This window comes from Agelaius phoeniceus, chromosome 22 (genome assembly GCF_051311805.1).
Source record: "Agelaius phoeniceus isolate bAgePho1 chromosome 22, bAgePho1.hap1, whole genome shotgun sequence".
NCBI classification, from domain to species: Eukaryota; Metazoa; Chordata; class Aves; order Passeriformes; family Icteridae; genus Agelaius; species Agelaius phoeniceus.
The window spans coordinates 28,643-45,735 of NC_135286.1; the positions used below are offsets into that span (position 1 = coordinate 28,643).

At 48.4% G+C, this 17,093-nt stretch overlaps 1 protein-coding gene and 1 long non-coding RNA gene across 2 annotated transcripts; one reads left to right on the forward strand and one right to left on the reverse strand.

The window, feature by feature from the left end:
- Window positions 1–3,216: 3,216 nt before the first annotated feature.
- Window positions 3,217–8,986, reverse strand: LOC129130059 (uncharacterized). The gene is made up of 2 exons (XR_008535499.2): window positions 7,382–8,986; window positions 3,217–5,577 (listed from the first exon to the last, which is right to left on the reverse strand). It is a non-coding gene; the product is annotated as an uncharacterized LOC129130059 (long non-coding RNA).
- A 6,020-nt stretch (window positions 8,987–15,006) lies between these two features.
- On the forward strand, window positions 15,007–16,730 carry ID3 (inhibitor of DNA binding 3). Its single transcript, XM_054648403.2, has 3 exons — window positions 15,007–15,634; window positions 15,836–15,907; window positions 16,396–16,730. The coding sequence occupies exons 1-2, from the start codon at window positions 15,314–15,316 to the stop codon at window positions 15,890–15,892; spliced, it is 378 nt and encodes a 125-aa protein (XP_054504378.1). The 5' UTR covers window positions 15,007–15,313; the 3' UTR covers window positions 15,893–15,907; window positions 16,396–16,730.
- The last annotated feature ends 363 nt before the right edge of the window (window positions 16,731–17,093 follow it).

Here is a 17,093-nt window from a genome sequence, read left to right on the forward strand (position 1 = left end):
AAAATAAAAAAATCAAAACAAAAATTAAGATAAAAAAATAAAATAAATGCTTTAAAAATAGAAAAATTAAAACTAAAAATTAAATAAAAAAGAAAATTTAAAAAATAAAATAAATGCTTTAAAAATAGAAAAATTAAAACTAAAAATTAAAAAGAAAATTAAAACAAAAAAATAAAAAGCTTGAAAAATAGAAAAATTAAAACTAAAAATAAAAGATAAAAATAAAATAAAAAGCTTGAAAAATAGAAAAATTAAAACTAAAAGATAAAAATTAAATTTAAAAAAAAAATTAAAAATTAATAAAAAACAAAATAAAATCCATAAAATGCTGTAAAGTACTGTAAAAGTTCCATAAAAGGTAGTGTCGTAAAGTGCGACCGTCGTAAAAATACAGCTTTTACGACAGTCGCGCTTTACGGCACCTTTTGCGACAGTCGCGTTTTACGGCACCTTTTACGACAGTCGCGCTTTACGGCACCTTTTACGACAGTCGCGCTTTACGGCAGTTTTGCGACAGTCGCGCTTTACGGCACCTTTTACGACAGTCGCGCTTTACGGCACGTTTTACGACAGTCGCGCTTTACGGCACCTTTTACGACAGTCGCGCTTTACGGCACCTTTTACGACAGTCGCGCTTTGCGGCACCTTTTGCGACAGTCGCGCTTTACGGCACCTTTTACGACAGTCGCGCTTTACGGCACCTTTTACGACAGTCGCGCTTTGCGGCACCTTTTGCGACAGTCGCGCTTTACGGCACCTTTTACGACAGTCGCGCTTTACGGCAGTTTTGCGACAGTCGCGCTTTACGGCACCTTTTGCGACAGTCGCGCTTTACGGCAGTTTTGCGACAGTCGCGCTTTACGGCACCTTTTGCGACAGTCGCGCTTTACGGCACCTTTTACGACAGTCGCGCTTTACGGCACCTTTTGCGACAGTCGCGCTTTACGGCACCTTTTACGACAGTCGCGCTTTACGGCACCTTTTGCGACAGTCGCGCTTTACGGCACCTTTTACGACAGTCGCGCTTTACGGTACCTTTTGCGACAGTCGCGCTTTACGGCACCTTTTACGACAGTCGCGCTTTACGGCAGTTTTGCGACAGTCGCGCTTTACGGCACCTTTTGCGACAGTCGCGCTTTACGGCATCTTTTACGACAGTCGCGCTTTACGGCACCTTTTACGACAGTCGCACCTTTCGGCAGTACCTTTATGCAACATTTATGGTTTTTATTTTGTTTTTCATTTATTTTTAATTAATTTTATTTTTTAATTTTATTTTTTAATTATTCTTTATTTTTAAATTATCTATTTTTTAAAGCTTTTAATTTTTTTTCTAATTTTATTTTTTATTTAATTTTAATTTTTTTTTCTATTTTTAAAGCTTTTTATTTTATTTTTCTAATTATTTTAATATATCTATTTTTAAAGCTTTTTATTTTATTTGTCTAATTTTTTTAATTTTTTATTTTTAATTTATCTATTTTTAAAAGCTTATCTTATTTTTTATTTAATTTTTATTTTTAATTTTCCTATTTTTAATGCTTTTTATTTTATTTTTTAAATTTATATTATATTTAATTTTTGTTTATTTTTCTTTTTTAAAGCTTTTTAATTTTTTTAATTTTATTTTTTATTTAATTTTTATTTTTAATTTTTCTATTTTTAAAGCTTTTTATTTTATTTTTCTAATTTTATTTTTCTAATTTTTTATTTTTAAAGCTTTTTATTTTTTAGATTTTATTTCTTATTTAATCTTTATTTTTAATTTACCTATTTTTAAAGCTTTTTATTTTTTATTTAATTTTTATTTTTAATTTTTCTATTTTTAAAGCTTTTTATTTTATTTTTCTAATTTTATTTATTTAGTTTTTATTTTTAATTGTTTTATTTTTAAAGCTTTTTATTTTATTTTTCTAAGTTTATTCTTTAATTTTAGTTTTTAATTTTCCTATTTTTAAAGCATTTATTTTATTTTTTTATTTTTTATTTAGCTTTTATTTTTAATTTTTCTATTTTTAAAGCTTTTATTTTATTTTTTAATTTTTTTTGTTTTTATTTTTAATTTTTCTATTTTTAAAGCTTTTATTTTATTTTTCTAATTTAATTTCTTATTTGATTTTTGGTTTTAATTTTTCTATTTTTAAAGCTTTGTTTTTATTTATTTTCTTTCTTATTTTAATTTTTAATTTTTCTATTTTTAAAGCTTTTTTTTTTATTATTATTATTTTATTATTTTTAAAGCTTTTTATTTTATTTGGTGTTGCCCAGACCAACTCGTGATTGTGGTGGTGTTTGAGGGTCTTGTATTACGGCACTACCTTTTATGGAACTTTTATGGCACTTTACAGTTTTTATTTTGTTTTTCATTTATTTTAATTAAATTTTGTTATTTTATTTTTTATTTTTAATTTTTCAATTTTGAAAGCATTTTATTACATTTTATTTGGTGCTGCCCAAACCTGCTGTAGTGCATTTTTATACTTTGTAATACTTTGAAGTAATTTTGTTTTGTATCCCCATATTTTTCCCAAATGGTTTATCCCAAACTGTACCCCCCTCCTTTTACCTGTGTTATCCCTCTCCCAGGATGAGATCATCCCCAAACCTCCACCCTGGCTCTCTGTCAATCACTCAGCCTCCCATCCCCTCCATGCAGAAGTTTCGGTCCAAGTCATCGAGTGATTAGCCAGAGGCCAGGGGTCAGCCCCCAAGCCTTGCCCCATACGCTGTCCTATATGTCTATCCCCCAGCATCCATCCCTTAGGGTCACTTAATGGTTGGTAGGATGTTATCTACTTTTGGTTTCCACCTCCCTTTAAATGTAACCTTGGCACATCTACCCGGGGCTCTCGGCAGGAGGCCCCCTGAGGTGCAGGAGCTCCTTTGGGACTCCTAATAAAACCTTGGATTAACCCCTGCTAAGAGTCGGCCCTTTATCTTCTACTGATGTCTCTGGTGTCTCTGCTGCTGCAAAGGCGACCAGCCCAGGTGCCCTCAGTACCCTCGGGGCACAGAGAGTGTCTCCCCCCAGCCCAGGTGCCCTCAGTACCCTCGGGGCACAGAGGGTGTCTCCCCGCTGTCGGCCGTGTCGGGGCTGCCGACTCGGGACCGGCCGAGGGTTACTGAGAGGCTCGCACAAACCCACTCGGCCGCTGATTGTGGTGGTGTTTGAGGGTCCCCAGGACAAGGGAAGAGACGAGAATCTTGACTCCACCCTTCAGAAGGCTGAAATATTATTTTATGATCTCTATTATATTAAAAGAAAATTAGATATTAGAACTATACTAAAAGAGCAAGGAGACATCAAAAAGCTGGAAAGGAATGAAGAATAAAAACCTGGGACTGCTCACAGCCCTGACACAGCTGGACCATGATTGGTCATCAAGTAGAAACAACGCACAGGAGACTAATCCAAGATGCCCCTGTTGCTAAACCATCTCCAGCCCACACTCCACAGCCAGCAGATTGTTATTGGTTCCATTTCTGTTCTGAGGCTTCTCAGGAGAAAAATCCCAGCAAAAGGATTTTCATCAAACACGTCAGTGCCAGGTGATGGCCGAGGTCACTGTGTCATCCCTGCCAGCCCAGATGTCACAGCAAGGAGGAGAGAGTTCATCCTGTGCTCAGCCTGTGCTCACACAGCCCTGCCAAGGGACCGGCTGCCAAAACAGAGCCGTGCCATGCATGCCAGTGTCTGCATGGCAGAGAGAGGACATGAAAAGCCACTGAGGAAGCTGCCACCTCCTCCCTGAGCTCTGCCCTACAAGCCGGGTCATGGGCAGCCACTTTGGGAAGGCTGCATTTGCTGCCCATCAGCTGCTCTGTGTCTGACAGGAATTGAAATAGCCCAGGTTTGGGTTGGTGCTGAGCATAGGGCAGTGAGGAGAAAGGGAGAAGGCTGTGCTGCGGGGCAGGTGGATCCAGGCAGAGCCAATTTGGGGAGCAGCCTTGTCTAACAGCATTTCATTTTCCAGTTCTACTACATTACATTTCATTTTGCACTTCTGCTAGAACTGCATGTCAACAGGTTTCAAATATCCTCCTCAGTCCCAGCAGCCTGCTTGAAAGTGCTGTGTCTTTATCAGACCATTGATGGTCCTTCTGAAATGTGAGTCTCACTGGCTGCATCCAAACCTTGTGCTTGAAGAGCATTCCTAATTAAAGCAGATTGGGCCTTTGGGGAAGAAGGGGCTGCAAAGCATTTCCTAAAGCATTTTCTACTCCAATTTCATTGTGAGGATATATACCTGAAGAATGATGCAGGGATTAGGATTGAGACAAAGATGAGTTTGGTGGGTCAATTTTACTCTGTTGTTTTTTTATTTCCCTTTCTCTGCCCTTTTCCCTGCCCTCACTCCCCTGATAGCTGCAGAGGATGTGATTCAGGGACTCATCACTGCTCTGCAGCTTCTTTACAGAGCTAAAACTGACTGGGTCTTTCACCCTCCTCTCATAGCAGTGGTGCAGAGTGAGGCACATGGCAGGGCAGGGGTTTTATCTGTTGTTTTATCTTCTGGTTTGATGTTTAACACATGAGGCAGAACCCCAAGCCCCTGCTCACCATGTCAGGCTAGGCTGCAGGGGAGCACATTGACAGCAACACAGTGGCTGCACCACAACCACAATCAATCGGATAGAAAAAGGGTTTAAGGCTTCTAACAGTGCCATGGTGACTGAGCTGAGCCCAACCTGGGTCTAGCTTAATCCCTGATCTGTGTAAAGCCCTCTTCTGTGCTTTCCTGAGGCTGGGACAGCTGGAGAGGTTGCTCTCCATGAGCCCAGGATGGCAGCTGTGGGCTGAAACTCGCTGAGCTGCCTCCCCAGTACGTGATGGGATTGTGAGGGATTTAAAAGAAAAAACATTACAATGTCTTTGGCAGTCTTCCATGCTCACTTAAGCTGGCTGTTGGTGATTTTTTAAAATAAAAACCAAATGCTTTCCCTTTATAAGTAAATATGCTTTGAAGAGGGCTTTAAAGGAAAGATGATTAGTTACTATCCAACTGTTGCTAAATTCATTGGTTGATGGTCCATATACTGCATTTTTTAATGTCACTGATACCTGATACAGACCATTCCCAAGCTGTTTGATAATTATTTATCAGCCATCTGCATCAGCATCATCTGCATGACCAGTGATGGCCAAAAAGCAGGAAGGTGAGAAAGGGGTTAAGCTGTAGGCAGGAAAGGGAAGGCAGAAACCAAGCAGCAAACAATTGGCACCTGGGCTCCACTGAAGACTAAAAGTGGGGAAAAAAAGGCTTAATTGAAAAATCTGCCTATTGTGTGTGCAGTCTCCAAGGGGAAACAAACAAACCCACTCAAAGGAAGGGAAAAAAAGGCGAAGAATTAAAAAATCCTTGCGCTGTTGTGCAGAATTGGAGGGTTTAAGTCTTCCCAGTCTCTTCCCAGTCTCAGGCAGAAATATTTTTATAACCAAACCATCTCCCTTTTTAAAGCATTTAGTTGGATTAAGTAATTTCTTAAGTCCTCCATCATCAGGACCAGTTTGGGTTTGGCAGCTCAAACACCAAAGCTCTTGGCAAGGCCAGGACAAGTTCAGTGGTTCTCCCTGTCCTGAAAGAGAGGAGAAAAGGGAAGTTAAGCTCACTGCAGAATCAAGGACTCCTGCATTTCATCTTTTGGCTTGCATTGCTCACTATGGAGTTTTAGCCATAAAAAAGGGGAGGTGGCACCAAATCTAATTAAAAAGTGCCCTTTCCCAGTGTATTTATTCCAGACATTCAAAGGAAGCTCATTTTTCTTCTAGCATTCTTTCCCTAATTTTAGCAGAACCATTCTCATCCCAGACCCCACTCATCAGTTGTTCAATCCTTTGGCACTGGATCTGGACAAAGGAAGGGACACATCTGGGTCACAGGAAAGCACAGAGAGAAACTCTCCAAAACTGGACAGAGAAAAATGAAATGCAGGAAGACTTACCTGCAGCTGGATGCTCTTTGCACTGGGCTTCCTTTAAAGGAATGGATTTGTTGCTAAACACATCTCAGGCACACATAGGGAGTCAGACAGGGAATAGCCAGGGAGATGCAGGGCCCAAGAACATCAAGGATAGAGAAGAGAAGGAACAGGGATTGTTCTCCTCGTTTAGATCCATCAGTGCTGGGGGCTTGGGAAGCACATGACGGTACCAGAGAGATGCTGGAGAGGAGCAGGATAACTCCAGGATAAGCTGCTCCCACTCCAGGGCTGGGCCAGGGAAGGAGGGGAATTATTTCCCTCCCCTTTCCAGTGGGATGCAGGTGCCACCCCATGCAGAGGCAGGAAAACTGCCTTGCAATCAAGTACAAAACCTGCCTGGCAAGCCCAGGATGCCAGCAGCCATTTCTCCTGGATTTCCCGCTTACAGGCATTTTAAGCTTGCTTTGTCTCAAAAGCACCTTTTTTGCCAAGAGCATTCCCATTTCTTTTGGATCCTGAACAGAGGTTTGGAAAGCTGACTTTGATGAGGGAACTGTCTCCAACTGGGATCCGTGTTAACTTGGAGTTTCCCTTGGCACCAAAATCAGGGGGTGAACCCAACCCTTGAAGGGCCATAAGATCCTAACTATCCAATGCCCAATCCCCTCAGCATTGGCTTGTAGAACCTTCTCAGGGTTAATTTAGCAAACTTAAGGGTTTGGCAAGTTCAGGATCAAAACAACCAAAAAAATTCGTGAAAAAGAACTGAACCGAGGCTGGCTAAAAGCTGATGACTCATTACAACATTGAGTGAAAAGCAGGCAGGATTGATCCTATGAAAAACGCCAATCGCTTGTTTTTAAAATTTTAAAAGTTTAACAGTAATTAAATGGTTATAAAAACAGTAATACAATTAGAGTAATAATAATTTGGACAAATTAAATTAAGACAATACAAGACAATAGAGACAAAGAGTTACGGACGTCCGGGTACCTTTTTCTGGCAGCATAAGCCCGAAAAAGGACCCCCATTAACAAAGGACTAACCGATAAAAACAATAACCTGTTGCATATTCATACATCTCATACATGATGCATAAATTCCATTCAAATACAGGATTCTGTCTGGTCATCATCAACTTCTTCCTCTGAATCCTAACAGCGCCTTCGAGGCAGGAAGAAGTTAATTTCTTCTAATAAGAGAGCAATAAATTCTTTTTCTTTGAAAGATTTAGGTGTCCTGTGGCTGCTATCTCACTGCGAGTCCTTTCTTTAAAAAAAGTCTCCTACATAGCATAGTTTCTATTTTAACATTTTGTTATAATCTAAAACTATATTTAACACACTACTTAAGAGAATTAATACAGCATTACTTTCTAACACAACACATATAATATTCATTTTAATATTTCCAAAACGCCAATCACAAAATACGCACTTTTCACATTTTCAATACTCACCAAGCCACCTGGCCAGAGTTCTGTGCCCACCAAGGACACAGCAACCAGCAGGGACCTTCCTCCCATTCTCCAGCACAGGCTTCTTCCCTCCACACGCAGGGAGCTGCAGCCACTCAGGGAACACCGACTTAGTCACAACAGGAGAGGCACAAGGATAATTTGGAACTCGCTGTGACCTCAATACCGCCCAGACCCAGGAGAAAGCACTTTTCCGATCAGACGGAGCGGGGTATTTCCCGTACCGCCCTCCCTTCTCCCTACCCAAGGCGCATGAGCACACTGCCGCCATCATTGCAAGGGCAAGTGAGTGCCGCCCTGAGCCGCCATCTTGAGTGCGGCGTAAAAAGTGTCTTTTTTTTCTCTCCCCTTTCCAGTTTTCACCCCCTGCAGAGGCAGGAAAACTGCCTTGCAATCAAGTACAAAACCTGCCTGGCAAGCCCAGGATGCCAGCAGGCATTGCTCCTGGATTTTCTCTCCGCAATCTTTGGTACTGGCAGAAGCCACTCCCGGCCGAGCCACCATCTTTGTTGTGGTACCCTTAAGCATCCCCCGCTCCTCACACAGGCGTTTCTCTTACCGGCTGCCTCAACCCGGTCCCGACGCCGGTCCCGCGCTCTCGGCGCCATTTTCTGCTGCTTTTCCCGACGGGAGAAAACGGGTGGCGGGGTCAGCGGCACCGGAGCCCCGCGAACCGCGGCAGGGAGCGGCGGCGACGCCTCTGCCGGAGTCCTCCCGCGGCGCCATCTTGAGTGTGGCTGGAGCCCGACCCGGCTCATGCAGGGTCCTGGTACGCGGGCGCTTCGCCGTCTTGAAATGGCAGCTCTGTCCCCTCCGCGCCTCCGCCGCCCGCCGAAACCGGCCCCGCCGCTGTCGTTCTTCCCAGCCACCGCCCCGCACGGCGGCCGCTCAAGCCCGGCCACGCCCCTTTGCACCCCTAACTGTGCTTCACCGCTCCTCTCTGTGCACAGTACCGCTCTGTGCCCACAAGGTGGCAGCACCGCCCCCCTGCCCGGGCCGGGCTGGACGCACCTTGGGGCAGGCAGGGAACGGAGGCCGAAGCTGCCGGAGAGCCTTTTGTATTTATTCCCTTCAGCCCCAGCAGCTGTTCCTACGGTTTAAGGGCACTTGATTGGTTCATTCCTAGGTAAAAACGTTATAACATTGGTTTCAAAACGACTACGCATCTCTAGTCAGAGTTTCCTACATTCCTGTATACAATAGAATGGATAGATTCTTTCCAAATCATTCTTTCCAAATGGTTTTAGAGATAAATTCCAATTCTTTGCCAATACCTATAAAAACGAAAAACTTGACATGTTTTGGTGTTCTACACCCACCCCTCCGCGTGAATTTTCTGGCAGCTTTTGGTCCCTCTGGGGGAAGGTTACCCAGCATGACCCCCCCCTCACTCCCCACTCACCTGCTCCTCCATCACAGCCTGGTGTGACAGTGTTCACAGGAGTCTTAGGATGAGGGAAGAGACAAGGATTTGACTCCATGTTTCAGAAGGCTTGATTTATTATTTTATGATATATATTATATTAAAACTATACTAAAAGAATAGAAGAAAGGATTTCATCAGAAGGCTAGCTAAGAATAGAAAAAGAAAGAATGATAACAAAGGCTTGTTGGTCCAGCATCCACAAACTGACACCGTCCCTGTTTCAGTTTCCCTACTCAGAGTCTGAAGAGTGGCTTCTCATCACACACTGGGGCTGGAAAGGCACAATCCAGGACAGGAATTATTTGGTCCAGTCTGAACTTTCACCAGCATCCCAGCCCCATGAGGAGGCTTGGACCCCATTCCAAGATATCAGCATGTCAGGGGCCAGATGAATGGACAGGTTAGAGAGGGGAGGTTGGGCAGGGGATGCTGGCAAGATATTTATACTGAGGATACAGAGGGAGCGATCTGTGTTGCTCTTTGCCGAGCAAAGAAAATAACAATTTGGGCAGGTTTGAAAAGCACCGAAACCACAACAGGAAACCCAAATTGTACAAATGCAGATGTGAGTGGAAAAAGCTCTTGAGCTGGTGGCTCTGACTTTCACCTCCACTAAAAATAAACCTGCCTTATTAGGGGCAGATGGAGGCCAAGATAAAACATCTCTCCCCCCCCCACCCCCCACCATGTTTTTCCATGGAGGGGCTCTTTTGTGTGATGCTGGGTGATGTGGCTTTCTGGGGGTAGCGGGGATGGATGGCTTGGCCAGGGGCTTGTGTTGGGTTTTGGAGAGGATCTGGGAAGTTTAAGGGTTTTGGGGATGTGTGTCAGGTTTTCTGGAGGAGGGTTGCTGGAGTTGGTGTGATTTAGGGCTAGACAATGTAGGGTGGGGGTGTGATGAGTTGTAACAGTCTCTGATAATAGTAAGGGCAGCCTGGCAATGCCACATCCTGCAGCACAGCAGGAACTGGGGGGAGGAATTGGGGGTGCTGAGAAAGGGAGGGATTGGGAGCCAGGATTACAGGGAGCAGCAGAACTCCTCCTGGGACCCCCACGTAACACAGGCTGGGCTCCTCTTTCCCATGCCTGTTTCCTCGCTTTGGACCACGCCAGGGTTGCAGCACCCCATGTTTGGGGGGAGGCTGTGGCAGACAGTGCCAGGTTTGGGTGCCCATTGCCCCCCTGCTGCTGCCCCCCAGCCCCCCGAGGATATTGTGGGAGTTGCTTCACTGTCACCCTGGCAGTGGCAGTGGGGCCTAGGCTCCTCTGAGTGAGCCCAGTGTCTCCACAACCGCAGCAGCCAGGGTTGTTCACACTTGCAGCCTTTGCACCCCCAGCCCCATCCTCCTCCTCCTTTTTCAGGGATGCAATTTGGATGGATGCAATTTGGGAAGGGAGGAATCAAAATGATTTTGGAGACAGAAGGGAGCAGAGCAAGGGGTGGGCTGAGCACCAAATTGTGAGTGTATCTCCAGTAGTGGCACAGCAGCACCTCAGCACCTACGCTGCGGGGGACACCCTCAGGGACCTCCTCAACAGGGCCTGTGTTATGGGGGTCACATGGCATGAGCTGATCAGTCTTGGGCCCCTTAGGGTAACACGGGGGTGTGATGCTCATTAGGGTAACATTGGGGGTGCCCCAAAAGGGTCCCAGGAGGGAAAAGACCCCCCAGGGTGCAGATGGACTCAGAGGGGCTGCTACCATGTCAGGGGTGGGGAGGGGAAGGGTGGGGTCTGTCCAGCCATGGGGCAAGGTGATGAGGACAGTGGCTGGGGCAGGGGGGTTGGCACAGGAAGCAGTGGCAGTGGAAGCACTGCTCCCAGCTCCCCAGATGCGCCTGTGAGATAGGGCAGCAGGAAGCAGCTGTGGGGAATCCTGGTGCTGGGAACAGCCACTGCTGCCTGCCCAACACCGTCTGGGCCCAACCCCACTGTCTCTCCCCACTCTGGGTACTATCCAGGGATGTTCCAAAAGTCCCAGCCTTTCCTCTGCAGGGAACAGAGATGTCCAGGGTTTGCCCTGAAGAAGCAGCTGTGACTCCTCATGGGAATATATGGTTCCCTCTGGCTCTTGACGGTGATGGAGACATGGTTCTGCTCTTGACAGGGCTTTGGATGAGAGGAAGTGTGGGGAAACTGAGGCATGGACAGTGACTGAGCAGCTTGGCTACAGTTCATGTCACAGTTCCTGGTTCCCTCCCAGAGAGATGAGAGTGTTCCTCTCCCTCCCCTGAGTACTCTGGAACAAGGTAATGCCTCATGGTGTTCACTTGGTCCCCAATGATCACCAGCAGGGACTGTCCTGGGTGCTGCCTCCAGGCTAGGTTGGGCTCAGGCTGAGGGTAGGTTCCTGGGGCTAATCCCCTGCACAAACAGCCGCACATTCCCCAGGGCTGGATCAGGTTTCCTGGTGACATGGCTTGGGGGGGCAGGGCACCTCACTGCTGCTTTTTGGGTGTAGGTGCCACTCCTTTTCCTCTCCTAATTCTCTGCCATTTGTCTGCTCATCCAGCCCCGTTCATGGCCCATTATGGAGCCTCTGGCATTGTCTGGCTCGGGCAGAGGGTCCATGTGGTGGGTGAAGGGGGTAAACTGAGGCACAGATCCTTAGAAAGGAGCCAGGCTCCTTTCTGCATGGACTGTGGACTAACATCCATCCATCCATCCATATCTGCCAGCTCCAATTTATAATCTCCATTGATCCTGAAACACCCCAAATCTGGGACATCATAGCTCGATATAAGGGTGTCACTGTGGCTACAGGCACCCCAGGGAGGGTTTGCCAAACTACACTGGGACCTTTCAGCACATTCTCTGCGTGACTAATGGCCGGAGCGGGGCCACAGTGCCTGCCTGCCCCTGCCTGTCCTTGCCTATCTTGGACTCGCTGTCCATCCAGGAGTACTCGGCCCCAGCACAAATCGAAATGTCAAGAGAGCTGCCACACAGTGTTCAGCAGGATCACCAAATGGTACTGGACTGCCTCCCCATGGCCTTTGGGATAAGGTGGGAAAGGGATCTCAGAGCCCTTTTAAGAAGCCAGAATCCCTTTTTTCCCTTGAGTTTCCATCTGGATTTCTTCTCCAGTACCAAAACTCCCTCGAATTGCTGCTGTGCTGTGCTGTGCCATGTGGGTGCCCAAGATGGGGATGGGGGGGGGGGGGTGGGGGGGTGGGGGTGGTGGCTTAAAGCATCTCCAAAAATCAGTAAATTAATCTCTGAGCTTTTGTTCCCATTTTGTGCTGAGCCAGAGCAAGCCAGCCAGGTCCCTCAGCTTCCCTTGCTCCTGAAGGATCCTGAAGGTCTCTGAAGATCCCTGGTAAATGGAATTTATACCTCAGCCCCATCTGAAAAAGAATGACCCGTGGGGAAGAGCCCTTCTTCCCTTTGTAGCTGCCTTGGGCACCCTGCCACATCTCCATTCCTCTCCTCTCCCATCAAACCCCTGTCCCGCAGCCAGGGCTTCCAGACAGCCCCCAGCTTCCAAAAGACAAGAAATTCCTCCCAAAATGCTGGTGGTGTTCCCCCAGGACACAGGGACCCCCACACTTGCCCTCTCTGCCTTGCAGCAGCCAGGCCAAATCTGGCCATTTCCACTCCATGTTACATCCCTCACATCCTGTCACCTGTACTGACTTATTTCAGGGGGGAAAAAAACTCAAACCAAAGCCAAGCCCAAGGGGCAGATTATTTTGGGGTGGGGGGAAGCAGCTACTTGTGAGGCTCCCCCCCAAGTTTTGAGGACCTTTGCAGGTATTTGCAGCATGGGCAAATCCCCCGGGATTAAAAATCTGTTCCCAGGAAAAGGAAAAAGGTGGGTAGGGAGCAATAGCTGAGCTGTGGTGAGGTACATGGTCCCCCCTCCCACAAGGGGCTTTTTGGTATCATTTTGGGGTGCTTGCTGAGGTGGAAAATCCCAGCTCCTGCTTCTTCTGCTGCTTCTTTTACTTTTCATTTTAATAAAACCCCCCAGTGTGGGCCCTTTCACCACGAAGTCATCATGCTCCAGAGCATGCCCACTCCCTTCCTCCCCCATTTTCTGTCCTCCACACCAAGAAATCCACTCCTCCCGCAGCCACTGCATAAGGACACCCCAAACCCGGAGCTGACACCGCAAGGGCACCCTAAAAGCGCCGCTTTGTCCCCGGTCAAAAGTGAAGTGACCCCTCCGGGGGAATGAGGGGTTGTGACACAAACTTGGGGTGATCAGATAAAAGCATTCTTGTGCTCCCAGCCCTCTCACACACTCGGGGTATCCCAGGATTGGAATGAATCCCCCTGGAATAGGGCGGCAGCGTGGCCGTGGCGGTGGCGGTGCGGGGGGAGGCGCGGGGGGAGGTTGCCTTGGCCACGCATCCCTCTGTGAATGCATGACGTGCGCAGGGCTGGCGCCAGGCTGTCTGGGGCCGGGAGTTAGATCAACACAGCTGGAGGGCCCGGGCCACAGCTGGGCAAAGGCAGCGGGTCCCGCCGCCCAGGCAGGGCCTGTGGGAACCGCCGCCAACAAAACCCCCCTGCAAACAAAAGCTCCCCTCCCAGTCCCTCTGAAGCCTTTCAGCGCCCCCCCCCCCCGCCCCCCCCCCCCGCCATCCCTTGGGAAATGAGAGGGGGTGTATGGGAATAAGCAGAGGCTGTACGCTGCTGTTTTGTATTGAGGGGAAGTCATAAGAAGGATTCAGGTGGTGGTCTGAAAAGAGTTTCTAAAAATGTTTTGTAAACGTTTTAAAAATCTGTGTTAATTTCATGAAGTTTGACACTAATTATTTATTTTTAAAAGATGTTTAATTCTTTTTTAACTTTATTTTGTTCCGGGTTTTTTTGGGGGGGAGGGGGGGGGGGAGTTGGTTAATGAGGATAATTATGCATCTTCCCAAGCTGCTATCCTTTACACAGAGGTGATTTCCCAGGAAATTCATAACGAGTGAGGTGGGGGGTTCGGGGGGATGAGGGGGAGGGAGTGGAGGGAAAATAAAAGGTACAAAAATAATCCAACCATAAAGAGTGTTGGATGCTGCTTTCAAGGTTTTTTTGTTGAGCAGCTCATGGCTTGGGGGAGATGTGGGGAGAAGGGGTGCCCTCCAGCCTGCAGCCCCCAGGCCCCTTTGGAGGGTGGAAATAAACCCCAGCACTACCAAACTGTGATCTGGGCAGATCTAGAATAAATCGCTGCCGTGGGCAGGAGTAATTTGGTCCAGGTGCCTGTACCCTCACCCCCCTGCCCCTGTCATTAGCAGGGAGCCCTGGGCCAAGCAGGGTCCCAGAGTGCCTCCCTCCAACCCTCTTGGCTGTAACATTCCTTTCCTGCACTTTCATAACCAAGCCCCCACAAGACCCCCCATAACTAAACCCCACCAAAGTCAATATTTGGGGGAGAGAGGATTTTCCCCTTGGGCTCATCCTGACTCACTGTCAGGGTGTTGTGGGGCTGTCGCTACTGCGGGACCCCTCCACGTGCCACCCACTGCAGTGACACCCACCGGGGACCCCAGATCGCTCCAGCTTTGGGCTTTTTCTATGGACATTCTCTGATTCTGTAAGTTTTAAGGCAGCTATGGTAGAAGGGCAGTTTCCTTCATATCCCGCCCGCTCCCCCCCCCCCGCCAATCACTTCTGCTAGGGATAACCCCTTTGCCTATAAATCTCCTCTCCCACCTCCAAAATAAAAAACCCTCCAGGCCTCTCGCAGGCGCTGACCTAAATCTGGTTTCTCCATCGTAACCTCAATTTTACCGCAATTAATTTTTTTCTGCTGGTCACAAGATAATTCCTGACGCCAGAAAGTCTGGAGGTCAGATGAGAAGCGGATTGAGGAAAAGGGCGGCACTAATTTCCTTAAAACAGGGAGGTTGGGAGGTGGGAAACCCCATCGTCCTGTCTAAAAATAGGGGGAATTCACTGGGAAGGGGAGTGGGACAGTTTCGGGGTGCTAGGGTGTTGAAGGGGTTAGGGGGGGATAATCCCCAAGAGGTTTGGCGGGTCTGGCCATGGGGAGGGGGACCTGCGTGGTCGTGTCATCCCCCGTCGGGCCACCGAGGGTCAATCTGGGGGGCTGGGGTGGGAGGGGGGGGGGGCGGGGGGGGTGAGGTAGAGGGGTTTAGGACTTCATTTATGTGTAGGGGTGGAGTTTGATGCTTCATTGACACTCGGAGGCGGGGTTTAGGGCTTCGTTTACATAAAAGGGAAGAGATTAATGGTTATTTTACATAAAAGGGGGTTGTATTGCTCAAAATTTGCATGTAGTGGGCGCGGTCAAGTGGCGCTGCCTATATAAAGACGGCGCGCGTACGTCCCATTTTCCCCGATCCTCTCCGATTTGCCAGCGAAATACGAAAGTTGGGGGTCGAGGAGTGAGAGTCAAAGCTCTTAGAGCTCCTCTCTTTGGCGGTCTGGTGCTCGAAGGTCCCAGCAAAACCCCCGCTGCCGCGACAGCCCCTGAGGCTCCTAGGCATCCTCCCGTCCTGCATCTCCAGACCTGCTCTGAGCCCACCATGAAAGCCATCAGCCCGGTGCGATCCGTCCGGAGCTGCTACGAGGCTGTTTGCTGCCTCTCGGAGCAGAGTTTAGCCATCGCCCGGGGCAGCCACAACAAGAGCCCGGCCTTGGAAGAGCCCATGAACTTGCTCTACGATATGAACGACTGCTATTCCAAATTGCGGGAGCTGGTGCCGGGCATCCCTCAAGGCACCAAGGTGAGCCAGGTGGAGATCCTGCAGCACGTCATAGACTACATCTTCGACCTCCAGATTGTGCTGGAGGAGGGGTCCAAGGGCCGCGACCCCTCCTCCGAGGCCACCCTATTTTCCCTTAAGGTAAGGGTCGCTTCGGACTGGGGACTAGGTATGTCGATTTGGGGAGAGAGGATCTGTTAGGTTGGAGGTGATAACAAGTCGGGACAGGGGTGCTGCTGGGTCCCCGAGTGTATTGGTGGGTCATGGCACGGTGGGGAATGGGGAGGAGTGGGGACCACCAGCTGCCGGGGTAATCTTAAGCCCCGTCCCTTCTCTCTGCAGGCGGCTGAACTCGCCTCAGAACTCCGCACCAAAGACGAGAGAAGTTTGTGTCACTAACGCCACCTCCTCCAGGTGAGTGTCGCCTCCGATCACCACCGCCACCACCATCCGTAGCCCAGTCCTCCCCTCCCCATGTGCCCACAGGTGGCGTCCCGGGGCGCCCTCCCGCCCCCAGCATCAAAATCCCCAGCGGACCGATCCCCAGCAACCCATGCTCCCCCCTTCCTAATTTCCCCTCGCCCCAATTTTTCACCACCCGCACCTCAGTCGACCTCCCCAGCCCACCCCCGATACCGATCCAAATAATGCAGACCAGTGCTCCCCCTTTCTGCACTCCCCCCCAAGTCTGCCACCTGACCTTCAGTCCCCAACCAGCACCAACCCACCCCCAGCATCCCCAGCCGGGAGCCAGATACAGTCCCCGAGGAACTTGGTTTCCTGGCTCCCACCCTCTCTTCCCAAATTTCCATCCCCAACTCCACTTACCACCGCACTAATTACCACTATTATTTTTTTCTCCTCCCTCCCCCTCTGTTCTCTCACCTCCCTGTGCCAATTAGCAAACAGGCAGCGAGTGTCGGTTCCTGGTTCGTTATCAGCCGGAGGTAAATAGCAGCTTCCTCCGTGGCGCCGGGCTGTCTGCGACCTACCGGCCCCGGCATCGCCTCCCCCGGGCCCGGGCACCGCGAGTGGGGAGCGGCTGGTTCCGACCCCCCCCCCCAGCCTTCTACCGCCAGCATCCCACCCACGGAGCTCAGCATCCCAGCTTGGGACCCGAATTCACATGAGATATTTTTAATGCTAGACTGATGATGAAGCGGAGGTTGTCTGTATATTTTTGGATTATAGCAGCGAGTCCTTTTTTTAAAGGTGTTTAATGGGATGGCAGGGTGGGGATTAGGGGGCTTTGGGGAGGGGGGGACAAACATCCTTGAGTATGAACTAAACTCTCTGGGGCTGTGGCCTCGTGTATTGTGGAGCTCTATACTAGAGTATAACTTTTTGTACCTTTTGTGCAGGAAGGTGATTTTCTGCGAATATGCCTTGTACTTGCTTTATAAACTTTTTATAAAAGTTATCATTTTTGCATAATAAAAACCAGATAATTTTGATTGGTTTTTCTCCTGCATCGCTGGGATGGAAGGAGCTGGGGTGTACCTCTGGGTGGGAAAACCCCCTGGGGGGGTGGGAGCCTCCCAGACTTTGATGGGAACTTCTAGGGTTACTGTAGGAATCTCCATAATTGTGTAATAGCGTT